The sequence below is a fragment of the Scophthalmus maximus genome, chromosome 10, assembly GCF_022379125.1.
Source record: "Scophthalmus maximus strain ysfricsl-2021 chromosome 10, ASM2237912v1, whole genome shotgun sequence".
Lineage (NCBI taxonomy): Eukaryota > Metazoa > Chordata > Actinopteri > Pleuronectiformes > Scophthalmidae > Scophthalmus > Scophthalmus maximus.
In genome coordinates this window covers 6877501-6903280 of record NC_061524.1, presented here as the reverse complement: position 1 = coordinate 6903280, position 25780 = coordinate 6877501, and the positions used below count along the sequence as shown (strand labels likewise).

The 25780-nt window shown below is 46.6% G+C and overlaps 2 protein-coding genes across 30 annotated transcripts in view; both read left to right on the top strand.

Moving 5' to 3' along the window:
- LOC118284298 (regulating synaptic membrane exocytosis protein 1-like) overlaps window positions 1-2481 on the top strand; it is a 68528-nt gene extending 66047 nt beyond the window's left edge. For all 26 annotated transcript variants that reach the window (XM_047335001.1, XM_035607085.2, XM_035607080.2 and 23 more), the window contains one exon: window positions 34-2481. In XM_047335001.1, coding sequence (XP_047190957.1) covers window positions 34-252 — 219 coding nt within the window. In that variant the 3' untranslated portion in view covers window positions 253-2481. The remainder of the gene's footprint in view (window positions 1-33) is intronic.
- An 11044-nt stretch (window positions 2482-13525) lies between these two features.
- bcl11aa (BAF chromatin remodeling complex subunit BCL11A a) overlaps window positions 13526-25780 on the top strand; it is a 48517-nt gene continuing 36262 nt past the window's right edge. For 2 of the 4 annotated variants that reach the window (XM_035607115.2, XM_035607113.2), the window contains exons 1-2: window positions 13526-13887; window positions 17971-18420. In XM_035607115.2, coding sequence (XP_035463008.1) covers window positions 13833-13887; window positions 17971-18420 — 505 coding nt within the window. In that variant the 5' untranslated portion in view covers window positions 13526-13832. Of the gene's footprint in view, window positions 13888-17967; window positions 18421-25780 lie in introns of all 4 variants that reach the window. The other 2 variants (XM_035607114.2, XM_035607112.2) reach the window with 1 other exon arrangement.

Below are 25780 nucleotides of genomic sequence, written 5' to 3'. Positions count from 1 at the left end.
AGCTGATCCCATCTGTACCATTCCCTCCTCCAGGTAATAGTGTGGGGCGACTACGGACGATTGGACCACAAATGTTTCATGGGTGTAGCACAGATCCTATTGGAGGAGCTGGACCTCTCAAGCACGGTGATCGGCTGGTTCAAACTGTTTCCGCCATCTTCATTGGTGGACCCTACATTAGCTCCGCTCACGCGACTGGCATCTCAGACGTCATTGGACAGCTCAGGACCGCCGCCAGGCGTTCGGTCCTAGTGACCGGATAGCGACTGCAAACCCCCCTCCGATATCCCTTAAATGACAAAATGATGAACCACAGCTGAGCCGAGGGCGACGTCCTACCCCGAGAGAACGACGACAAGAAGCCCTCGGGGTCAACCAGTGAACAGCCAGACGGAGAGTCAGGGAATGAGAGTGAGAGAGAAAGAGGGAGAGACAGAACTAGCCAATCAAAGCTTAGTTGGAGTCTGACAATCACGTCTCACACCTTCCCTCTTCCTCCTCCTTACACCTTTAAGTTTCCAAAGCTTCAGCTTTCTTTGTTTCCTCCTCCAACTCGCAGCGGTAGAGATTCCTGTTCAGCAGTCTTCTCTCTACCGTGTCTTTCTTTCTTTTGTTCTGACTTTTTTTTTTGCGCAGCCCCTATCAGAGCACTCGATCCGAGTAGAGTCCTTCGCCCCAGCCAATCAGAGTAGAGCGGTAGTGCAAGGTCACAGGGATTCAGAGTCTAAACAATGTGTGGTAGTTGGTAAGTTGCAAACTGGCGCAGCTTCCCGCAGTTGTACTGTTACCATAGTAACATTGTCGTCGTGGATGAACATGAAGGGTGGTGGTTTGGCACAGTATGGTGACCCCTTCAGGTGAAGGGAGTCTGCACATTCACGTGCACATTCTTAGCCTTGTTGTGAGATGAGAAAGCAAGCACAAGAAACGCTTGACTCCTTTATTTGGAGAAACAGAAAGTTTTGCTCAAAAAGGAAAAAACTGAGGCCAAATTAACAAATACAAAAAAATGTCTTTTTTTATGTCTTTGTTTTGCCTAGGGTTCAGATTGGTACCATAAGGTGCAGACTCCCTCTGTGTGCGTGTATGTTTGGTTTTTAGAGCGACGGTGCACCAAAGACCCACAATAAAGGTCCGGTCACATTCGCCCGAACACCCTTCACCCAGTCCCCCCCCCCTCTCCCCCGTCCCAAACCCTCAAACTCCCCCTGTAGGAGGGAGCAGCATGACTCGGGGATGCCCCGCCCCCGGCCCCAAGCTGCATGCACGTTTCTTTCATTCTGTTTGTTTCGTTCTTTAGTTTTGCTCTCTATACTTTTTTGTAAGATCGAAGACGAGACAAATTAACGAACAATTCTCAAAAAACAAAAACTGAAAAAAGACTAGATTTATGTGTGTTAGTTCCACATACTTTTAGGCCAGCTTGTATGTTGCATGTTCTTGTACAGTTTGCTCGTACTGAATATGAATACAAACCGAGAAAAGCCATCCCCGCCCCCGAAAAAGGAGCGGACCAGTGAGGGGTGGGGGGTCAACTCCACCCAGGCCACGCCTACCACTCTGGGTCTAAATATCCATATTTGGAAGTCTCCAGACAAAAAAAAAAAAAAAAAGGATTTTTGTTTCAGTTTTCTTTGAACCCTTTGAACAACAGTGCTGTTCTGTAGTACTGAGCATACTCGAGCCGCCGGTGTATCTGAGGATTTAGATGTCGAAACTGTAGTTTAAGACAGTCGGGGCTAGAGACCGAGATAGAGAATGTGTGTATAACAGCTAAATGTATATGAAGTATCATTATGAGTTTGACAGAAATGATAAAGATATAGATATATGAAATAATATAAAAAAGAGTGTATTTGACTGTACACCCATCACCAACACACACGCGCGCAGACACGCACACCTTGTACATACAAATCAGGATTAAAGCGGCTTGAGTTTAAGATGTGAACAAACAAAACAACGCTGACACAAACATTCCTGGTCTTGTTGAGGGGAGTTTGCGTCCTGTTGATGTGCTCGAGCTGCTGAGCGGCACCGAGCCACAGGGGGGCGCTAATAGGCCTTTATTTTTGTCCCAGTTGAAGATAATAATAATAATAAAAAAGAAAGAAGCAATTAGAACAAAGTTTACTTTATTCTCCTTAAATCACCCTTTCCCCTGTTTATTGCTATTGGTTTGGACTGGACTTCTGAAACCAATGAGAGATCTGGTTGTGCAGACATATTTTGCGGATGTTTCTGTTGAAACCCTTGGCGGTGTGGCCGACTGCCTTTTCCTTTGTCAGTATTACTCAAGGAAATACTGATTGTTTACAGCCCATGGCTCCCCACTCCCAAAACCACGATTCTAGACGAAAGACAAAGTATTCACTGCAACAGTTCTTGTTTGTATAACAGATGTGGCTCTACCGATGTGTATGTTTTATATTCAAGAGTTCATTTTTATTATTTACAAATAAAAGACTGTGTGGAAGAAGATCATGGCTTTTTCAAACCGAGTGGTCTCGAGTTCTTGTGAACGCAGGTGACTTTGAATGTGGGGAGTAATGTTCGTCACTGTTTATTTTTCACCAGTGACACATTGTATAAAAAAAAGATTATTTTTTTTTCAGGTTTTACTTGGATCCACGAATGTGCTGACTGAAGGTAAGACAAATTGTTCGGTGGGTCTAGTACAGCTGGTTGCTGATGGTTAATATTAAAATCCAATCAAAGTCTTGAGATAAAGTTACAGTAATAGGACGGAAGCTATAGGGGAAAGATGTGGTGTACTTGCTTTTTAATTTTGTATAACGTTTTTTTCGCCATTTAGGTTATAAGACACATTGTGACACATTGTGGTATTTACTGAATGGAGTCGTGTGAAAACGATCCACTGCTGATTTGGTCGGATGTTTTCATTCCTGACTCCAGATGACGGTTAACAACAGTTCATCGTTTGCAGCTGTGCTGAGTCAGCGCTCATGTTTAGTTTCCATTCGAACTTGGGACTCGACCTTCTGGTCCTCATCCCGGGATTCTGCTGCCTCCTGCTGGCGTGCACAGGTATCACTCATTTCAGCAACACCTTCACTGTACATAGAGATGCAGAGTGTACTTCTCTCTGCATATACCTATCTACTGATTGATATCTACATTTCACAAGACAATAGACTACAAGTGCGTATTGTATATAATAACAGGTCATCTAAGGCTCAAATTGTTAAATACATTGAGCACAGAAATTGCATATCTGTAGTCCGTTGTCTTAACTGCTTAAAAGAAACAACGTTTTAAGTTATTTTCTTAATGTTACAAAATGCTTCACAAAAAAAGAAGGAAGGTGATGAACTTTGTGTTCCAGCAGTTCAACGCAACAGGAAGATGTTATTCAAGCATATATTACTTACTATAGATAGTTCTAGCAACAGTTGATGTGTAGCAGAGGTCAGAAACATTTTTTTAATTCAAGTGATACATGTTTCATGCATCTGAAAACATAAGCCTTTAATGCAGCATCTGTACATTTGAGTCAGTCAAAATGATAAAACTGCTCAGTAAGAAAAAAAACATAGAATTTTAGCTGTTAACCTTACCTGGAAAGAAAGAAAGAAAGACCTCCATCTGCACCACACGCACACTCACAATACACTCACATCCGAACAAACATACAGATTTGGAACATAGATAAATTAATAAACTTAACACACAAGTTGTAAAAACAATCACTTACACCAACACACGACCTCACGCAACATGATGCGCACATCAAGTAACAGAACATCATCATAAAACCTGAGGTCGTTTGTACTGAACGTCTCCATCATCATCCTCGTTACGAACGTGATGCGAACATGTTGGTCTCTTTGGCTCCACCTTGTGGCGAGCTGCGTGAAGTGGTTTAGTTTGTAGAACCCAATGTGAACCTTGAATTTCATTCTCTTAAGTATATTTGTGTTGACAAATAAATGAAAAAATAAATAAAGAGAAAGTGAATATATAAAAAGTTAAATTAGCAGATAAATAAAATGATAAGAGTCTAAAAGCTCATTACAACATTAATGCAATATTAGTATTTAAAAGCCAGTGACCCCTTCAAATACAAGCAGGTAACTTTCAATAGTCCTGAAAAGTTGTTGTTACTCATTGTCCGTCTGTCACTTGATGGCTATTCCTAAAACTTTTCATAATATTCTAAATAACCACTAAAAGCCATAATGTGGAGATATTTGATTTCCCAAAACTCTGTCAATACTAACGTCTCGCCCCCTAAATTTTCATGTTTTCTAAATTAGCTGTGGAACGTGCATTCCTACATGGTTTGAAAATGTTTGTGGTAACTTTTTTCCTTTTTGTTCTTGTGGCAGGTGATTAGCAATCTGCAGTTCTCTGTAATGAACCTGTCCATGGGACAGTGACGTGCCTGTTACTGTTACTTACATCTTATACAGAAGGTTACAAACCGACTTGTCCCGGTAGATCTTTTTTTTATTAAATCTTTGGTTTCTAGTGTTTTACTCGCTGCCTTGAAAAGCCCCTGCATGGTCTGACTCCCATTACGTTTGAGGGCCTTGGTGCCCTAACAGTTTATAATATGCACCATCACTCAACATCCTCCTCATCCTCAACAGGCTCCTGGTCTATAGATTTATAGATGGATGCATGAACTGTCAGGGCCCCCAAACTCTGAAACTCTTCCTCCCAATTTAAGTGCCTGCTTATAAAAGAAAATCTGCCTTTCTGTCTTGCCCAAATTATTTCTGTCATTTGATTGTTTTGATGTCACTTCCCTATGAAGCAGGTTTACTCTTGTTTTGAAAAACACCAAAGGTTGCCGCCTAATTAGTGGTAGGTGTCTGTTCTTTGCTTTCATAGATCCAACATTAAAAACTTTTCACTGTAATAATTTATCATCTGAAGTAAACTCGTCTCCTAATCATCTTTTAAGAATCGTTGTTTTATTGGAAAACTCACTTAATTCATCTCCAGCCAGTTGTGAATGAAAACGGACATTAACAATGTCATATATATTAATATATTTTCACTTGCGATAATAACGTGTCAGTCATCAACCTACACACACACACACACACACACACACACACACACACACACTCTCTCCCTCTCTGAGTCAGGGATGCAGGAGCTCCTACTCGAGGCCCTGTGCGGTGGAGTGACGCGGCCGCGTGTTTAACGGGCAGAGTGAAACAGAAGGGTGTCATGTCACAATAGATTTGTTATGTCCCCCCCGGTGTTAATGGTTTGAAAGGCCCCCCGGTTCGGCGGCGTGGCAGCGCTTCAGAGCCCATTAGGAACTCGCCGCAGTCATTACCGCACTATTCCCCCGTCCGGCCCCGCACCGCCCCTCACCGCCGCTTAATCTAATTAGATAGCCCGGGCCCCTGGCTTTCGAAGGGTGTGTGTGTGTGTGGGGAGGGGAGGGTGGGGGGGTTCTTTTTTTTCTTTTTTCTTTTTAAAGAGGGGAGGCTTATTCTATTGATATTCATTAAAAATACATAATTTATCACTAAGCTCTGAGGTGCAGCGCGCTCGCACTTTCCAAAAGGTATAGACACAGATTTAACTCGATCCATCCTCCACACGGATTAATAATCCCCCAGACTCAATCAGTCGGACAACGTCTAACAATACAGTAAAGTAATACATTCAAATGTAGTATCGTGTTGATGGATGAAGCCCAATTACGAAATAATCATAATAATAATAGGCCCTAACAACTTTCATGTACCAATCACCTATAAATAATGTATTTTCCGAAGCGTCCTTTTGTCTCATGATGTAAAGAGGCTGAAGGTTTTAACATGATCTCACACATTCCATTGAATACAGAGTGTAGCACGTATTATTGTGGGGGGCGGGGGGTGATCATATATCGGATTTCATTTGAATTTTGAACGAAAGCAAAAATCTTACCCAATAATAAACAGTCTCCTCGTCACCCATCATTTGATATTTCGGAATTACTGTAATCCCCAAATCCAGTCAGATCTGAAAAATGAAAATATGAATGTATAAGAAGTCAATTATTTTCTTATGTATTTTTGCCAACTACTCAACTCCATGCACTCCATCCTTTGATCTGATATTTATATTGGGTTGATTCAAATGAACACATCTGATCTTTCACCATCTTTCCGATTTAAATATTTTTATTTTTTAATTTTTTTTCACATCAAATCATCTCAGTTTTCCAGCCGGAGGCTCGTGCCCGACGCTCCGGGCCCCGCACGGCGGAGGTTGCGGGCTGCAGGGGCCCCTGCGCTCCTCCACTGCCCGCACGTGGACACTAGGTGGAGCTAGAGTCCGTGTTTGGCGCATGTGAAGCCGCGACAGTCGCCTCGGCCACAACCGGAGGAGCTGCTGCGGCTTCTGAAGGACTTCTGAAGTATGGGAGTGATATTTCAGCGATTATTGTGAGTTTATTCATTAATGCATTCATTCATTTTGATGGATCCATCCCTGAAGGAAGGTACATAAGAGAAGGCAAAAGTGTGACGTTCGTGAATTTATTACCTGTTTAGAGAACATGAATTCCTTTATAATTATTACAACATTGAAGTTTGCATCTTATTTATCATTTTATATATTGCTCATTTTTTCAACGAGTTTCAACGATTCACTTTGGGGTAAACGATATGTCTCAAAGCTTTCAAATCATCGGAGTCCTGATTAAAAATAAAACTCATTTGCCTGAAATTATTATTTATTTTTTTCAGGATGAAAGACAACAGTGAAACCCTGAGCATCATGGGTAAGTAAGAATCCACGCTGTGTGTTGAAGTTACTCCTCAACATCAGTGCGAGGCTCACACACACACACACACACACACACACACACACACACACACACACACAGGCCCCAGCAGACCCCAGCACTGTCACATCTCCTCTCTTTATTGATCCCTATAGCTATATAGGCTCCTCTTAGAACAGAAGGGGGGGGGGGGGGGGGGTCTCGATCTGTCCCAAGAGAACCATCCAGTCCCGTCATTCATCTTCATAATAACCCGTTTAGTGAAAAATTAACAAGGACTTAGCCACGACGAGCCATAAACACGTCCGTGCATTAACGTACAGATGGAGGGATGCAGGTTGTGGAATGCTGGGGAGGGGGATCAGCACGGTGCACCGATGGGGCGCTCCAGGGGGCCCGTGTGTGTGTGTGTGTGTGTGTGTGTGTGTGTGTGTGTGTGTGTGTGTGTGTGTGTGTGTGTGTGTGTTGTACAATGTCTGTCAGTCACTTATGTTAAAGTTGAAATCCTCTTTTTCCACATTAATAATTCTCGCACCGTGCTCAGAAATGATCATCGTGCTTCCTCAAAGTTGCGGAGCTCTCGTGGCATTTGTACATGTGACCGAGTGACTTTAAACTCAGCCCGTCACATCAGAGCCCCCAGATCACACGGAGGTGTTCACTGGGGGGATGGAGATGTGTGTGTGTGTGTGTGGGTGGGAGGGAGGGAGGGAGGGTCTGATAATTTGGTCTATAGCCATGTAATCCCGCCTGATTTCATCTAATACCCCCGGTACGACGCAACGGCGTGCGCTCACATCCCCCGATGTGATAATGGCACATTGTGAAATCCAGCAGGCTCCAGTTCTTCTAAAGCTTTCCGGATGGAAGGATATGTGCTGGTGCTGGTGGTGGTGAACAGTGTGTGTGTGTGTGTGTGTGTATAGGTAATATAGGCTCCAGGGTGCAGGGGGGGGGGGGCACCAGTGCCATAAATTCATCCGCAAAAAGCCAGGGACTAGCTTTAGGGAGGATTTGGAGATAACTCCCATCGGAAATAAACACATGAAACCCGAAAACATAGAAAGCTACATTTCATTTTTTGGGAAACTCTGCTCGCGTTTTGTCTGATTTATTTGTCTTACCCATAGCAATGAAAAAATGTGGTTATTTGAAACCACAAAAAAATAAACCATTACTATACAACTCCTGCTGAATAACAGAACAAGCGAGTCAACGGCCGAACAATTAACGACACACGTGGGACCACGCTGAATCCAGTTGATTGTTAATAAAAATAAGTAAAAGCAGAATTAAGTTGTTGTGTTCAGGCAAGTAAAGAAAGCTGTCTTTAAATTCCACCTATACTGATACGATTAAAATTCAGCCAAATATATGAACATAAATAATTATGGAGTTGGCTTTACTCGGTCAATGTTTTTGCTCATGTTTATTAAAGAGCAGATCCATGCAATTTACAATAAATTAATAAATAAATGAAGAAGCCATTGCCGCCAGGGCCCATATCCACGGCAGGTTGGAACATATTTAATGTAGAAATTCTAAAATCTGACATTCTAAGTAACAGCGGTAATGTCAATTTACACTCGAGCGTCTTTACGCACGCGGGTTTGGGGGAATTATGACAAAAAGCGGCCAAAGCAGCGGCTGAACAGAGAGAGGGGGAAATTAAAGTATGAAGAGGAGCGCGTGTGTGTGTGAGTGTGTTTGTGAGAGAGAGAGAGAGAGCGTGTGTGTGTATGTGTGTGTGTGTGTGTGTGTGTGTGTGTGGGTGGATGGTCTGATTTATCTCAGGAGCCCCCCGGTCATTTCCATATATTGAAATGCGCCGCCAGTCACTCAATTTCCCCGGAGCTGTCGTGCGTGCAGGGAAGGCGCGCATGTGACCACCGCCGGTCAGATGCCCTGTGGTCCCTCGGCTCCTTTCACGCTCCTTTACAAAGCCGAAATTCCCCCCCTCCTTTTTTATGAAGCATTATCAAAGTGCGCCGCTGTCCATTCACTCTAGTGCATATACGAGCACCGAGTATATGAGCTGATCAAAGTTGCAGTCGCCTCAACAAGCGAGTTAAAAAAAAAGTGCTGAACACCAGAAATAAAGTTAAAGATGGCAGCGTGTGGCCTACATATGGAGCCGATTACACACACACCGCTACATCACACCTGAGCGCGGCCTGTGGCTCCGGCGTTTATTTCTACAGACCTCCTAGTTCCTCCATCTTCATTTTCCAAGATTGAGAAATAAAAGATCAAACATTTTAACACACACACACACACACACACACACACACACACACACGCACGCACGCGCGCATGCACCCAGTGCTGCTGCACCAACGCAGCACTAAACATGCAGTCTGACTGATTTATGACGAGACCGGCGACGCGCTGCCATTTACATATAGAGATTCCCCCCGCGCGCTCCCCAAGTCCGAGCTGCACTATCTGGGCTTTGATCAATGTCCTGCCTTGACTTGCTGTGTGTGTGTGTGCGTGTGTGTGTGTGTGTGTGTGTGTGTGTGAATATGTATGTATATGTTGGGAGGAAGGGGGGGTGTATAAAGTCGCAGAAGAAGGGGGAAGGAGGAGGTAGAGAGGAGGAGATGGGAGGAAGAGAAAAGGGAGAAAAACATTCTTTGTTGTTAACAGATGGAGTGGAGTGTAGGGAGAGAGGTCAAGGTTAGTGCTCTCGAGTGTGTCTGTGTGTGTGTGGTGTGTCTGTGTGTGTGTGTGTGTGGGGGGGGGGGGGGGGGGTTAAACGAGGGCCCCTTTAAGTGTTGGCACCAATTGGGTGACTCCCTTAAAATCTAAATTGTTCACCCCGACGGATGCGAGGGGGCTCACATCCTCGACCCTGTCTCCTATATGACGTTTCTACACATGTAGCAAAAACGTTTAACGAAACAAGCCACTGACTGGGTCCGGTCTGTGGTTTAGGAAACAAAAGCTCCTTGAGGTTCAGGTTCGTAGAGGTCAATGTGAACTTTCCCTGTATCCAACCTTACCATTGGTTTTTCAATATAACCTCATGTGTGAGTCTAAACAGAAGCATAAAACAAGTTGAATATTCCTCTATGATCACTATGTTGCCGATGCAAGATCAGAAAACGAGCAGTGAATAAATCCGTTTAACTAAACATGTTATAATATAATATAAAATGCTGCTGCGGTTTATATAAAAGTCATTGTTCTGGCACCCAAACACACTATACGTTCAGAAAAAAAAATCACCAATGTTCGTGCGTAAAGGATCTGGGGACGTGCCAGGAGTTTGCCACTTTTCCTTCCCGTCAACGGACCAACACACGCCGTACAAAACCAGCGAATAGCCACCGACAACTTCTTCCAACGGAGTCTCCTCAGCTTTTTCCTTCCCAAAGCGCGGGCGCACCTCCTCCTCCTCCTCCTCCGACCACTCCGCCGTGTCACCCAGCCTGTTAAAGGGCTGCTCGTGTTACCGGATCGGGTTTCATGCAGGGTGAGGTGGCCGCCTGTTGCCGTCGCCCAGACAGCGACGAGCCGCCCGGGAGGACACCCGAAGCCCGGGGAGGAAGAAAATGAGACGACAAAAAAAATCCCATAATCACCCGAGATTCCCGAGACGCGTTCTGGGTATAGTGGGAGTGATTATGGGCATCTTTAATATGTGGATCATGAGAAGAGGGGGGGGGGGGATTTTTTTTCTTTTAAGAATGTCGATCACTGACACAGTTTTTGGGGAATTACTTTTGCTGTAAATCTGAAAATGAGTAGTTATTTTTCCCCTTTTACGCATTTAACACACGTGTCCAAATGAGGCCAATAAAATAAAATTCACAACTCGACACCAAACTTCCAACACAGCATTCAAAATTATTGTAATTCTCGATGCTGACAGGGGGAAATAGATGTGACATTTCTAAGTCGCCACTTGGTTTCACAAATATTGCAATAATTCCACTTTAACACATTTATTCCTCTCTGTATATTTTTACATCCTACCTTTAACTCCCGTTAAATACTTGGCTTTTTTTCCCCACTCGCAGAGTGAAATAAATGAAATGGCTCGATAGTAATAAAAGTTTATATCCGGCCCCTTTTACAGACAGGCTATAGTTCAAATCATTATAGGTGAAATAATCCAGATCTATTTTGGATCTATCTATTTTTGCTTTTTCATGATTTCAAAAAAATACCTCGAATCAGTGAAGAGTCGTTCGATCTTTACCTAAGATTATGATTTTCGTTCAATCACACACACACACACACACACACACACACACACACACCGACGCACATCTTCTCTGCCGAGCCCGGACGCACCCGGGGACTAAAGGGATAATCACACTGGTGCGGGATAATCGCCGTGCACGCGCACCCACCCGGATCACACTCACACACTGTGCACAGGGCTTTGCGCGCGCGCGCGCGCACACACACGCCCACACACACACACACACACACACACACCGGTCCGTCTGATAAAGCCACGCTGCGAGTTGCAACCTGCAAAATATTTCACTCACTGGTCATGCATTTTTTTCCCTCCTTTGACGTTGAACCTCCTCCTTCTCTCCTGCTCCTCCGGCTCTCCCCTCTCTCTCTCTCTCTCTCCCTCTCTCTCTCTCTCTTCTCTTTCCCTCTGTCTCTCTGCCACACCACCCCCCACCCTCGCCACCCCCACCCCTCCTCTTTTTTTCTTTTTTTTCTGTCTAGCCTTCCTCCAACACCCCCCCACCCCCGCAGGTATTAAGTGCGCGTCCTCTTCGGTCAGTGTGAGTAGCTGCCGGTCTCCCAAGCGCCACTGGAGTCGCCGCCGCCGCCGCCGCCGCCGGTGCCTCTGCGCGTTCTCCGGGCTGCGACGCACTCCGCAGCCGCCTCCGCCTCCGCCGCGTCTGCAGCCGCCGCTGCAGGTGTCTGGTGCTCGGGCGAATCGCTCCGTCTTCTCCTCCCATATCATCGCTCCTCTTTCGCGCACCGCGGCTGGTCGGCGCAGCACCAGCCGCGGTGGCTATCGGGTCCCCTCCGTCTCGTTGCTCCTCACATCTCTACGCTCCGAGACCCGGATCGCGTCGGGCTGCGCTGCGCCTTCGCCGTTTTAAGCCCCGCGTCTTATATTACCAAACCCCCTTTATTACAAGAGTATTTACAATCTCTTCCTCCTCCTCCTCTTCTTCTTCTTCTTCTTCTTCTTCCTCCTCCTCCTTCTCCTCTCCACCCCCCGTACTCTCTCTCTCTCTCACTCTCTCTCTCTCTCTCTCTCTCTCTCTCTCTCTCTCTCTCTCTCTCTCTCTCTCTCTCTCACACACACACACACACACACACACACACATTCACGGTCCCCACCACCATCTACACACCCTCCCCTCGAACCTGAGGCACATCTGAAAGTTATTACACGGGGCGCTTATGGGCCCGCTTGCTCTCCCACGGTCTGCTCTTTGGGTTTCACGCAGACAGATCCAGACAGACAGACAGACAGACAGATACAGACAGACAGACACAGAGGAGGGGGGTCTGGACCCAACAGTGCCAGAGCTAAACTGTCCCCATCCATACGTAGACGACACTCCTTCATACTGCACACATCAGCTGGTACAGGTCACAGTGGAGTGGCTGCATGGATTTCAATTGTGCGTATAAGTCCAGCACAGACTCGGTTCCCTCTGGTTTCTTAAAATAACTGCTGAAAATATGAAAGCACAACGAAACACTTCCGCGGAACTGGGAAGCCAATCAGTGAGCCATTAAAGAAGCACGGCACAAATGTTTCTATTTTCTTTTTATTCCCTGTGCAGCTAAACACATTTCTATCCCCCGATCGTTAGGATATGATGGGCGTTTAGTCTAAATCACTCTCAGAACCCAATGACAAATATAATAAACTGCATTATAATGTTGCAGTATCCTCTCCCCCGAGTTTTACGGCCGCGGTGTGTGATGATCACCAGTGAGCAGGATACAGACCACTGTGTGTGAAACCACCCAGGTTACAGCCGGCGCTTGCATTTCTGTCGGCGGTTCAACCTGTCCGTCCTGTTCGCTGCAGCCGGAGACTTTATCGCGCTCCTTCACTCGTTCACACGTGCATCTCTCTCCCCCTCTCCCTCTTTAACATAGCCTTCATGCGCACGCGCTTTCGACTTGGTTCACACGCACGCGTGCGCACGCACGCACGCACGCACACACACACACACACACACACACACACACACACACACTCCTCCGGTTTGTAGTGTATGTAGCGGTATTATATCCGCCCCCTCCAGTGAGCTCCTGTCCGCGGCTTCCCTTGCCCTGTTTTGCGTCCACCTCTCTCTCTCTCTCTCTCTCTCTCTCTCTCTCTCTCTGCATATTGCTTTCATTAGACATCTCTGCCTCTCTCTCCCTCTCTCTCTCACACTCTCTCTCTCTATCACACACTCCGCCCTCCCTCCAAATGCCTCTTGTCCGGCCCCCCTGATCTCTGTGTCCATTGGCTTCCACCGTGTCTATTTCTCATGTCCAGGCCCCCCCTCCTCTCTCTCTCTCTCTATCTCCGTCTCTCTCTCTCTCTCTCTAATGACCATCCATTGGTGTTGTTATTGCGCGTCCCGTCCGTCCCTCCTCCCACTCCCACTCCCACTCGGGTGCCTCGGCCCTGCCCATGTTTTTGTATGTCGGGTGTCCGTCCATCGCCTGACGTTCAAGTTCGCCCGGAACGTCACGTCCGTGCACTTGAACTTGCACAGCTCAGAGGGGAGGGGGGGTTGAGGGGAGGGGTGGGGGGGAGGGGGGCGGGGGGGGGGCTTTTGCCATTTTTTCCATCTCTCTCCCCTTCTCTCTCTCTCTCTCCCTCTCTCCATCCACCTCTCTCTCACTCTCTCTCTCTTTTTTCTCAGCTCTCCTTTCTCAAAAAAGCCATGACGGTGATCCCGCGATCCATCTTCGCCTCCGCGCCATCTTTGTGTTATTTCTAATTTATTTTTATTTTATTTTTGTCCTGTGGATGTCAGAGGCGTTGGATGAAGATATATTTTTTTTGCCCCACCGGAGTCTCCTCTCTAACCCCGGCTCTCCCCGATGTGATCCGCGCTGAACGCCGCCGCCAGCCACCATGTCTCGCCGCAAGCAAGGCAAACCCCAGCACTTAAGCAAACGGGATTTTTCGCGTAAGTAGAGATGAAACAGGGAAGAAAACTAAATTGTCATTTCTTGGCTGCCTTTTCAATGCATTCAGCATATACGGGGAGGGAAAGAGCGGCGAAGCCAGGAGCTTGTGGACACCGGACGCCTCGCTCGGACCCGCGGTCAACTGGACTTCACATCGTGAAGGGAAAGTGCGACACCCTCGTGCGTAAAAGCCGCTCAGAGATTCCCCTCCTCTCAAAAAAACCGAAAGAGAGAGAGAGAGAGAGAAAAAAGTTTTGTGTGTCGGTAGATACCCGCCACCGCGGCCATTCAGAGCCGGTAACGTGCACTCGCTGTGGCTCCGGTGCCCCGACGCTCGCCCCGGTCAGTGGATACGCGCGGGGCTCCCGGTAGCAGAGCGCGTCCTCTCCGCGGAGGTTCGTGGAGGTTCGACCCCCTCCACCCCTCCCTCCCCCACCGGAATATCGCTGTCTGATAGTTTCATCTGCTCTCTCGTTCTATTTTTGGATTATTTCAGGGGGGAAAAACAAAACACAACAACTTGGAGGTGGATGTTTGGATCAAGGTGTTTTCAACTAACTGTCCCCCAATCAGCGGCAGAGACTCCACAAATCGATATGTTTTTACACACTTTAAAAAAAAAAAAATCCTACTGCCTCGTATTTAAAGGCACTTTATTGATTTTGTTAGTTGTGATGGGAGCTTTTCTTCCTGAAACAGTCCGCAGAGTCCGAGCAGCTCAGAGTTAGAGACGACAAACACAGCGACAGAACAACCGCTTTCTAGTCCTGAGTGCACATTCATTTTCTCACACAGCAAAATGGGGACAGCATGAGAGAAAAAACAAAAAACAATTTGAAATTCCTTTGCTTCGTGTATGTAAGGTAAGACACAAATATCAGGTAGTCTGTGGGTTGCAGCTGCAGCGTGTGAGGGAAGGCGAGCGGATTCCAACAATGTTCGGAATCCGTCTTTACGCGCAGCGTTTATTTGTCCTCCGAGTTTTTGTCTATTCTCTCTAAGTGACCCGGATCCATTTAGACACGCGAGTCCTGATACGTGTCGCGGGCAGATGAGTGTGTTTGGAAACTGCGGGGCGACTCGCCGAAAGTGGCGTTTCATCACCGCGCCGTGTGTCCGACAGTGCGCCACCTCGGAGCGTGTCGGCGTCTCTCCGAGTGGCTTCGAGCGTAAATCGAGAACATATTTGGGCATGTTTACGCGCCGTTGCTTGATCATGTTTCGATATGTTGACTATAGCTGCCGCTTGTGTTTGCGTTGGGAGAATGAGTGGGTGCGCGCGCGCGTCTCTGTGTGTGTGTGTGTGTGTGTGTGTGTGGCAGCGGCTGGGTGACAGCTCAGTCACCATGGCCCTGCGCCGTCGCTAGGAGGCAGAGCGCGATCAGAAAATCCAATCCAGCGCTGAACTTGAACCTGATCAGTTTCACCGCAACCCCCCATCCGCACGGGCTACTATTTGGCGAATCTCTTTAGAATAAAGGGAGAGTAAACAAGAGAGACAAGACATGGGCAGGCAGGGAGGGGGTGGCGGCTGGGACCCCATTGACAATTTCACAATTTTCCTCTTTATCACCTGAGACCCCACTTTTTCTCGCAGCACCTCCCTTTTGTTCATCACATTTGACCAACATGCAGATCAGCATATGCAGCTACACTGTAATTTGACTGCAGATCTCGCCTTTTACCCCCCCCCCCCTCCCCACCTTACACACACACACACACACACACACACACACACACACACACACTTACACTTCTCTTTGCATACAGATTCACATTTGTTACCATTGCAGCTCACATTTCTGGCCTGTCGCACTCAAGGAATACAGATTCATTTGTTTCTTTTTCTCACCCTTTTTTTCATTTTCTACATTTCTCTCGATCCTACAATTTCCATGACATAATTTCTCGTCCACTAACAGTTCCACCGTTTGCTTGTCAACACCATGATCTGGACGAATTTAAATGGAACAATCACTCAGCTGGGGTTTTTCCAGTGTTACTGCTCTCCTCCACCAGACTAATTTACACTATCGGTAATCAGGGAATATATTTCAGATTACAGTTCAATTTGGGGCAGTGAGTTCAACTACTAAGTTTTTTTTAGTTGTGTTATTTTTTTCTTTTTCGAGATTCATCAGACAGGCGGAACTTTTAACATCCTGTTTGGTGAAACGGTTTTCTAATCGAGAGTAAATTTACACCTCAGAATTAGAATCAGTGTCATTCTCTCGGCTTGAGGAAATGTGATTTCTGTGCATGTGTCGCCGTGTGAATTGAGTGTGCAGACACACAGTCCTCCTTTATTCCATGTAGCTGCACGGCCCTTAAAATAGACACAAGGGAATGGATTTATATCTGTTCCTATTTTTTTTCAAAATTCAATTTAAATTGTACTCATGAAGACCTGCTTTGTATTTTATTTTAATTTTTTTTTTGAATATATCCATTTTGCAAGTTCAACTTTAGAAGTGAGGAGCTCGTGCAGATTTTGTGAAAGTCTTGTTTTTTTTTCCCGTTGTTTCATCTCGTGCACCTCCTGTAGCATTGTGTTGACCTGGAGTCAAATCAAAGAGGAGAGGGGTAAGGGGAGAAGAGGAGGAGGAGGAGGAAGAGGAGATGGGGGGGGGGGGTTGTTGGAGGTGGAGGAGTTGGTGCAAGCCAGGAATTTATCATGTTATCTCCATGTCCCAGTTTGTGCACAGATGTCGCGCAGGATTGCGGCGTTCAAGTGATATTTCCTTGAGGGGAAGTCGTCCAAATTCAGACGCTCTCTCTCCCTCTCTTTCTCTCTCTCGTACACACCCACCCACACACACACACACACACTGTCTTGCACATTCCCACACGCACACACACACGCGCACACACACACACACACACACACACACACACACACACACCTTGTGTTACACATGCATGCACTGGAAAGCCCATCCCTTTTATCAGACAAAATCTGTACCAATCACCCAGACAGTGAAAATTAAAATCTATTTTTTGATTCTCAGTGGTTTTAAGTTCATTAAAATGTGAAATTGGCTGCTGAGTAAAGAAGGTCAACATGCACTAGGCGGCGAGCGCAGAGTCAGACTCTTCACCTTGGACTGGAAGATTTTCCTTAAAAGAGAAGCGGGGCCGCGAATTATGCTCTCCCGTTTCACTCGTCTAATTCGGCGGGCCTCTCCGTTCACACTCGCCTCCCTCCACTGAGCCTGACAAAGGGCTTCTTGAAAAAAAAAAAAATAGTCGGGAGTTAATCCGGCCTCGGAGGGGTGAGGAATCGGCCTGAGCGGCTCATTTCGGGGGCGATTTCCCGCTGTACAAGCTGCTGCATCCAAGAAAACTATAAGTCAGGCACATGTAGCGGAGAGCGAGGGGAGAGTTTTTCTTCTCCCTGACACACGCTCTCTCTCTGTGCCGCCTGCGCTGCCTTCCCTTCCTCTTCCTCCCGGCACATATGTTGGACATGTTTGTGACAGTTTTTCCCCTCTGCTGATTACAGGATCAAACTCTGTACAAACAAGGTTAGGGAAGTGAAACTCATCCGTATATTTAGTTTCTTGGTGAACGCTGTGTGTAACCATCATTTTTCCAACTTCCCCCTGTCATTGGGTTTGAAATTGTTATCTTTGATGGATCTGATTTGAGCTCTGCAGCTATTCAGGATATTATTTCCCACCATTTGTTCTCATGCTGTGTGATCCAGATCAGCTTGCACTGTAATAATTTTTTCCCTGCATTACATGCATTACTGGGACATCACAAGGCACATTCTCTCACCCCCTTATTGTGTGCACCACATGGCAGGCTGTCATTTAGCCCAGCCTCTTCAACTCTGATCCTCTATGTGACAGAACGAGACGGTTCCTTGTCATCAATTCCCACGGATACTCGTATCAATAGGTTTGAATAACAGGAGAGAAAACAAAAAAAACACATAAACATGTGGATGTTGATTTAGAGTCTAAAGTGTCACCTTCTCATTTACTGATTTTTGCTCACTCTGCCTCTTTTCTCCCGCCCTCCCATCCTCTTCTCCCTCTTCCTCTCTGCTCGTGTCCCCCCCTCTGCCTCGCCAGCAGCCGAGCCCCTCTCTGCAGCCGTCGTCTCTTCGGAGGAGCTGTCGGAGCGCTGCTCGGAGCACTCGGAGGAGAGCGGCAGCCTCAACGGGCACCACCCGGGCTCGACCGTGGGCCGCCTGGCCCGACTGGGTCACGCCGCTCACCCCTCTCTGGAGCAGGACCTGCTGACCTGCGGCCAGTGCCAGGCCACCTTCCCCCTGGCGGACATTCTGCTCTTTATCGAGCACAAACGGAAGCGATGCCATGGGCCTCCATGCCTGGCCGTGGGCCGTGGGCTGGACAAGCCCCCCTCGCCCTCCCCAGGCCTGGCCCTCACCCCGTCTCCTGCCCTGGGGGCCCTGCGCAGTCGCAGGCCTGTGGAAGTGGGCGTCCAGGCCACGCTGGCAGATGATGACGACGACCGGTTCTCATTGCCCCGAGCGATTTGCCCCAAACAGGAGCCCCTCCCAGGTAATCATGCTGCTTTCACACCCGCCAACACAGATCACCTTTGGCTGGATACTTACCACATCTGCTGCAGTGCTTCGAACCAAAACAAAGAAGCAGCGGCTTTTTCTGTAGCAAGGGGCTGTCAGGTTGTCTTCCCGAGGTGTGTATCTGCATGCGTGGAGGACATTCAGATTCAAAAAGTGGATGATTGTAGTTTACTTTTCTGAAATCACTTCAGGTATAAATGTTCTCCCACAGCTTGGAGGTAGCTCTCAGGGTCCAGATTCTACTTTTCTAGTCAGCACATTGTCTTTTTGGATCGTATGTGTTGCCCTGGATGGCTGAATGTTTGTGGTTGACTGTGTTTTCTGCAAGGATCTTTCTTTCCTATACCCAATGCGTTGCGGGCGCGCGGGCGTGTGTGCACGTTGTGGTACAACAAACAAAAGGGTAGTCCGCAGTCTAGCCTGCGTTTGCCTACGTATGCTCCATACCTCCAAACCTTGTGGGGGCCGTGGTAGTCTGAGCGTGAGGTTTCCGGTGGAACACACACCCATGCCAGTCCTGGTTATGGCAAACAAAAAAAAAAATTTGATTGGCTGAGATTCGCTTGAGGGTGTGTGTTGTCAGACAAACAACAACAAAGGAATGTCACAGGTGGGGAGGAAACCCACGAGAATACGCCTCTGTTCTCTTTCACGGATGACACAGAAGCGCAGACACGGGTTTGATTTAGGACGGCTGTCTCGCGCTGTCTCGACGTGTGTGTGTGTGTGTGTGTGTGTGTGTGTGTGTGTGTGTGTGTGTGTGTGTGTGTGTGTGTGTGTGTGTGTGTGTGTGTGTGTGTGTGTGTGTGTGTGTGTGTGTGTGTGTGTGTGTGTGTGTGTGTGTGTGTGTGTGTGTGTGTGTGTGTCTCCATTGTCTTGTTTTTTGTTCCGACTAGCAGAAAGGGGAGTGTGTACGTGTGCGTAAGACAATATAGCAGATCTTATCAACCCACGTCTGAACAGCTGATCCAGTGAATTCAATGCAGAGATGGTGTGTGAGGGAATGTGTGTGTGTGAGTGTGTGTGTGTGAGTGTGTACGTGAGAGTGTGTGTTTTCCCCAGTTTGCCCATTTTGACCATGGCGACCAAATCCCACATGCAAATAAACACGGGTGACCTTGACTTCATGGTACCACTGGTCAGCTTATTAGTGCACTTTTGAGGTGTGTGTGTGTGTGTGTGTGTGTGTGTGTGTGTGTGTGTGTGTGTGTGTGTGTGTGTGTGTGTGTGTGTGTGTGTGTGTGTGTGTGTGTGTGTGTGTGTGTGTGTGTGTGTGTGTGTGTGTGTGTGTGCGTGCGTGCGTGCGTGCTGTGCGTGCAGATGAGGGGATGGGAGGGGGGGAGTCATTGGTTGAACTGGTTGTGTGTTTGTGTGTGACTTTCAGTCTGGGGAGTAACTGCAGCCTCTTTCTGGGATTGGGTGCGCAGAATGTGTGTGTGTGTGTGTCCCTGTGTGTGTGTGTCTGTGTGTGTGTGTGTGTGTGTGTCCCTGTGTGTGTGTGTGTGAGCCTCTCTCTCATGTGGCCCTAGCAGATGTGTCCTGCTCTCGGTGTGGTTTCACCCCCCTTCCACTGCCACATCTTACCCGACTAAATGCAGCCCAGCTCTCCATCTCTTTCATTCTTTTCCCTTCGCTGACTTTATCTTCATACAAAATTTCATAGGTAAAAATCCAGTAAAAAAAAGAAAAAGAAATCTCTCTTCTCCTTCTCCATCGCCTTCCATCGCTCTCCCCGGTGCGAGAATCAGACCGAGAGGAGAGAAAAGGGAGAAGCCAGTTTTAGTTTTCGCTCATAGAGGGAAAGTCGTTTATTTAAAGCGTCTTAACACCACTAATTATTTGTTGCAGTGCCATTCTTTTTTTCTTCCTTGTGAATTTTAATTAGCAGTAGTTTTTAGTGGCGAGCTGCCTGTACTAAATTAGCTGTTACACACAGAGAGAGAGAGAGAGAGGGAGGGAGATGAAAAAAGGGGGTGAGGATGAAATGGAGCAGCAGAAACACACAAGCAAAATGCACTATTTATCACTTTGCTTGTTGAATGCAGCTCAGGAAGCCTAAATGTTGTAGTTTGTTTTCCATTTTGTCTCTTTTCTTTTCTTTTTTTCCTCTCTCCCCCTATCTGTGCACGAGAGGAAGGGAGCACAATGAGCTGCTGAGGGCATCGGCCGATCATTTTCGCGTCTAACAGATTGCCACTATTTAAAATCTACAGTTACAGGAAGTGAAGATGAGGAAAATTGCTGCCAATTAAAGATGTCTTTGAACTTTGACCTTTGTCTCGAGGGGAACTACAGACAGATCGACGTCCTTTGCGTCAGCTGGAAGGAGTTAATGCAACATGAGAGTGTGCATCTTTTTCTCTAAACCTGCTTCTCTCGCTCACTCTGCCGTGACACACACACACACACACACACACACACACACACACACACGCCCTCACGCCCTCTCTCTCTCTCTCACAGACACTCACCAGCTAAACTGGGTTATTAGAGCGATTTACATCATAATACAGGCGTCTGGCTGCTTCAATAGCGTTGTGTGTGGGAACGTCTTGGTTGGAACAGCTGTACACGCAGACAGAGGGGAAGAAAACAGGGGCTGCAGCGTTATATATCTTGTCCAATGTGGACGTCAAGCCGAGCGGCAGACAGGCCGAGTGTTATTAAATGTTCGCCGTTCGAGGAAGTTTTCGACCCGAAAAAAAAAAGGAAAGAGAGGGAAGAGAGCGGAATTTTTGAACCGTCCATCTGCACAATGACTTTGTCGTTTTATTTACTGATGCTGGTTTGGATCCTCTCTCTTCTCAGCCACTGGACACACAGCAGCACAAACACTCACTCAGCCTCACTCGCCGCATTTTACGCAACACACTCATTCTGATAGGCCATAATTAAAGCCAGTATTTTTCCTCCCCCCCCCTAACCCCCCGACCCCGGCTTTCATCCTAATTGACCCCAAACTGTCACGGTGGAGTAAATATGTGAAAGACGTGAAAAAAGAAAGGAACAGCTGATGGAATTTCAGCTGCCATTAAGGCCGTCCCAAAGCATCGCTAATGACAAAAAAAGGAGGAGATGGAAGAATGTGTGTTTGCTTTTATTTGTCTGTGTCTCGTAGCTTGTCCTTACGGTGTCTAAGGCCTCAGCCATTCAGCCAGGAAGACAAAACAATTATTGAATATATCAGAAAAATCAGCATATGACATAAGATATGTTATACCACTGTTATAACTCTAATACTGTTTAATACTATCATATCATTTTCAATTCCTCTTCTTGTAATTTTCGGGGGGATTTACAAATCTAATCCTGATAATAATAATAAGAATAATCGAATGTGACTTCTTTGAGAAATCCAGGGAAAATATCTCATCTCACGTTGAGGGAAATCAGACATCTCATCCTTCATCTCGGGAAAATGTCGCCTGTTTTTCTCTCCCCCCCCCCCCTTCCCCTGCATACATCTGCCTATGTAATGTGACGGCGGTGCGGCTGTTTGTTGTGAAATGTGTATCAGCGTTTTATGGTCAGGGGGCTGCAGAGCTGCTGCGAGGCTCAGAGGAACACAAAGCGTCGGACTTGTGCCGGAACGCCGCTATTTACATATCAAACAGCTCGGATGGAGGAGAGCCGAGACATTACCTGAGTGTGTGTGTGTGTGTGTGTGTGTGTGTGTGGGGGGGGGGGGGGGGGGGGCTGTGAGCACTGTACAGGAAAAATGACGATCAGTCATGCAAAAAAGAAGCATACCCGCCCACAGATACACACATACACACACACACACACACACACACACACACACACACACACGGTTGGTACTCTCTCTCTCTTGCCCATTTATTCTATTAATCCCTGACTGAGATGAAAATTCTGATTATAATCCCCGGGGCGCCCCTCATTCAGAAACAGCATCACTAATGTATGTCTGAAAAGAGTGTGTGTGTGTGTGTGTGAGAGAATTTATGTGTGAATGGCTATCTCTGTCTCTCCCTCCCTCTATTCCTTTAAATGAAAAGTGGATGTGATTTTTAAAAAAAGAAAGAAAAGTGTGGCTTGAAAATTGAAATTCAGAATTAATTCTCCATGGATTATTTCCAGAGCGAATGCAATCTGTGCTGTCCGGTTTGCCGGCTGATTTCTCATAATTAGCATCAAGAATTTTAATCCTGTCCTCTTTGGAAAAATCTGTGATAATATGTGTGTTAATGAGCTGAAATTGACACGCAGCGCAGGGCGCACAATTACCCATCTTATTGACCACCGATTTGCGATAAACTCTTTATCGGCCGCCCAATATTAGCTCATTACCAGAGAGATATTATCGATGATGATGAATCCAGACGTTTTCTCGAGACTCGTTTTTAAAAAAAAAATAATTTTTTTTTATCAGCCCCGCGTGTTTTTGGCCCCATAACGTATCTGGTTTCCAGTCGCTCATTCTTCTGGTCAGCCCACTGAAGAGACATCCTGGCTTCGAGCCTCGTAACACGGGGATTGTTAGTCTATGATCTAATGATTAGCAATTAGCTTATCATCACCGGCTAATGCCACGCACCTCAACACACATTAGTGCATTTTTAACACCCATTCATTGTCTGGCTCGGTGTCAGATCTCTCTCTCTCTATCTCACGTTCTCTTCTTTTTTTTTTTTTTTCTTCTTTTCTTTTTTCATATTTCTCTTTTGGCTCACACATCTGTCTGTCTGTCTGTCTCGCTGTCTCTCCCCCTGCAACATTAGCAGTCAATGCAAACCCGGGACGGCCAGTTCCAACTGAGTCAATTACAGTATGTTTGGTATGTGTGTGTGTTTCATGCCGTTGCACATCCCGACGAGCCTACAAAGAGATTTCACACACTGGCTGCCATCACTAATCTATTGTTGCTCTCCCTCTCCGTCCGTCCCTCCCTCCTCTTTTCAACGTGTACGATTTTTATTTAGTGGACTCAAGTGCGCCGTTTGAACTCCTCGATTCCTCCCTTTGGTGCGGAGACAATCCCACAGCGTTGGCATTTCTGAAGGAGCTTTGCCTGAACGTAAACACGATTCTTTGTGTAGAGAAAAATATATCAGGGGGCTGTTGTAACGCACGTTCAGCGCGGGCCACAGGAGTGACTGGAATAATCTGTCACCGAGGCCAATAGGCTGCGCTTGTTTGTGCGTTTGTAAAAACCCTTGTAATTCACTGCAGACAAAATTTCGGCGTAGTGTTGCCAAATTTAGAATATGGAGCGTGAGTTCATGGTCTCTCTATCATGAGACCTGTGAACCTGTTGATTTGTCCTTTTTACTGTTTGGTAATTTAATGCTCACAACACACACACACACACACACACACACACACACACCACTGAATTGGTAGGCGAAAATCTCGTCCGCTTCAGTCCTGGATCTTCATTTAAAGGGCTCGTTCACAATTTATTACTGCGCTTTGATAAAGTTGGGAGGTTCCCACGAGAGGCGGTCTGAAAAAGTAATAGTCAAAAATCAAAGCAGGCAGAAGCCGATATATCCTAACTTTTAGTCCTGATTATAGGTTGAGCTCCACAAACGCCGGAATCCTACATTTCCCACAATGCAGCTAATATATTCTTTAAAATCCCCTGATATATATATATATATATATATATATATATATATATATATATATATATATATATACACACACACTTCTCTCTCTCAGGCTTAGTAGAACAAACTCGCAAACGTATCTTTTATTGAAGAATCTGGATCTGAAGCGCCGGCGGTGCCTTTGGCCATGACAATGGAGAGGGTCAGAGCTCTTGACCTGTAAGGGGACCTTTGACCTTTCGGTGGAGTGGAGAAGCGTAGAGGAGAGAGGCCTTGTAGGTTGTTAGTCCCTGCCCTCAGATGTGACCCAGTGGAGAGTAACGGCAGGACATGGTTCGAAATTAGGGAATCGTCACGGCTTGGTTAAGTTTAGGCACAAAAAAAAAAACTTGGTTATAGGTTGAAGGGAAACACAGAGCCGTCCGCCGGGTGAAGCCCACCCTCCAGCCGTGCACCCTGACCGACTTTGTCTCCGCTACACTCTCTGACTTCCCCCTTTTGATGCCATCATAATTGCTGCCTTCACTAGATGTCACCTGCCAACAAAACATAATAGGTTGTACTAAACTGCTTCCACTGAAGAACTGTGGAGTCGTTTTTCTGGTTAGGACAAGTCTCTGCCTGCTCTGATCAATAGACTCACTATTATTGTTTTAGTGGCTGGAGGATAAAAGCAAGTTTTATTTTTTTTTTTTACAGAGCAAATTAGATTCATCATCGAAACAAGTGACAGTGATCATTGAGCAACAATAGATGATTTTATGCTATTATGTAATTCGTCTTACAGGGAGAAATGGTCTGGCTGCGCTGCAAGTGATGCATTTTACGTGTTTGGAATGAATAGAAGAAGAGCAGGGCACGAGTGAATGTACTATAATTACTGTCCACTTCTCTACGTGGGACGAGAAAAGTGTTTTCGAATGTTGATCACTGGAATCTCACATTATTATAGGAAGTGATTTGAACAGGTTTAACGGTGCAAATGTTATTAATCAAAGCAGGAAACAATTTCAAACGGATGACTATCGCAAAATGCAAAACTTTAACGGCACACTCAGACGAGTCTTTCTCAGACAAGTTCCCCGGTTGCTCGGGGTGACTGCACGGCGGTTTGCATATGCGCGGCGAGTTTGGAATAAATAGAAGAAGAGCAAGGGAATGGGCAGCAATCTCCGCCGCCACCTCCACCACGGATGAACAGACAACAACAACATCAAAGGGTGAACAAAAAAGGAAAGGCGAACGACATCACACTGCCCACATGCTTTGATTGACAGCTAGTCCCTGGGAAGCGCGGCGCAGACACGCCACGGCGACGGCGACTTAAGACGGTGACGGATCTGTAGAAAAACAAAAGATCTCCCAGACTGCCGCGGTCGCCGAATCATCCCGAGACAATGACAACGGCAGAGAACAATAAGACGTTAAAAGCACCAGTGTTGTTTTTCGGTTTGCACTATTTAAGGTGGCGGCAGTGTGTAGGGTGCTGTGTGTGACGTCAGGCGGACTACTGTACGCGCTGGGTGATGGAGGACTGTTTATTGATCTGGCTCTTTGTGTTTATGCGAGTGATTCGACATCCACGCTACATTTACTCCTCGGTGGCGAGAGGGAAAGCTGCTGTTTTTGGCTCCTTTGCCGCTTGGTGTGTGTGTGCGCGAGTGTTTATTCCCGTGACACAGGCACACACACACACACACACACCGGTGTCTGCTCAAGAGGTGCACGTGTAACTCAACTCTCTTATTATGTTGAAGGCAGTTG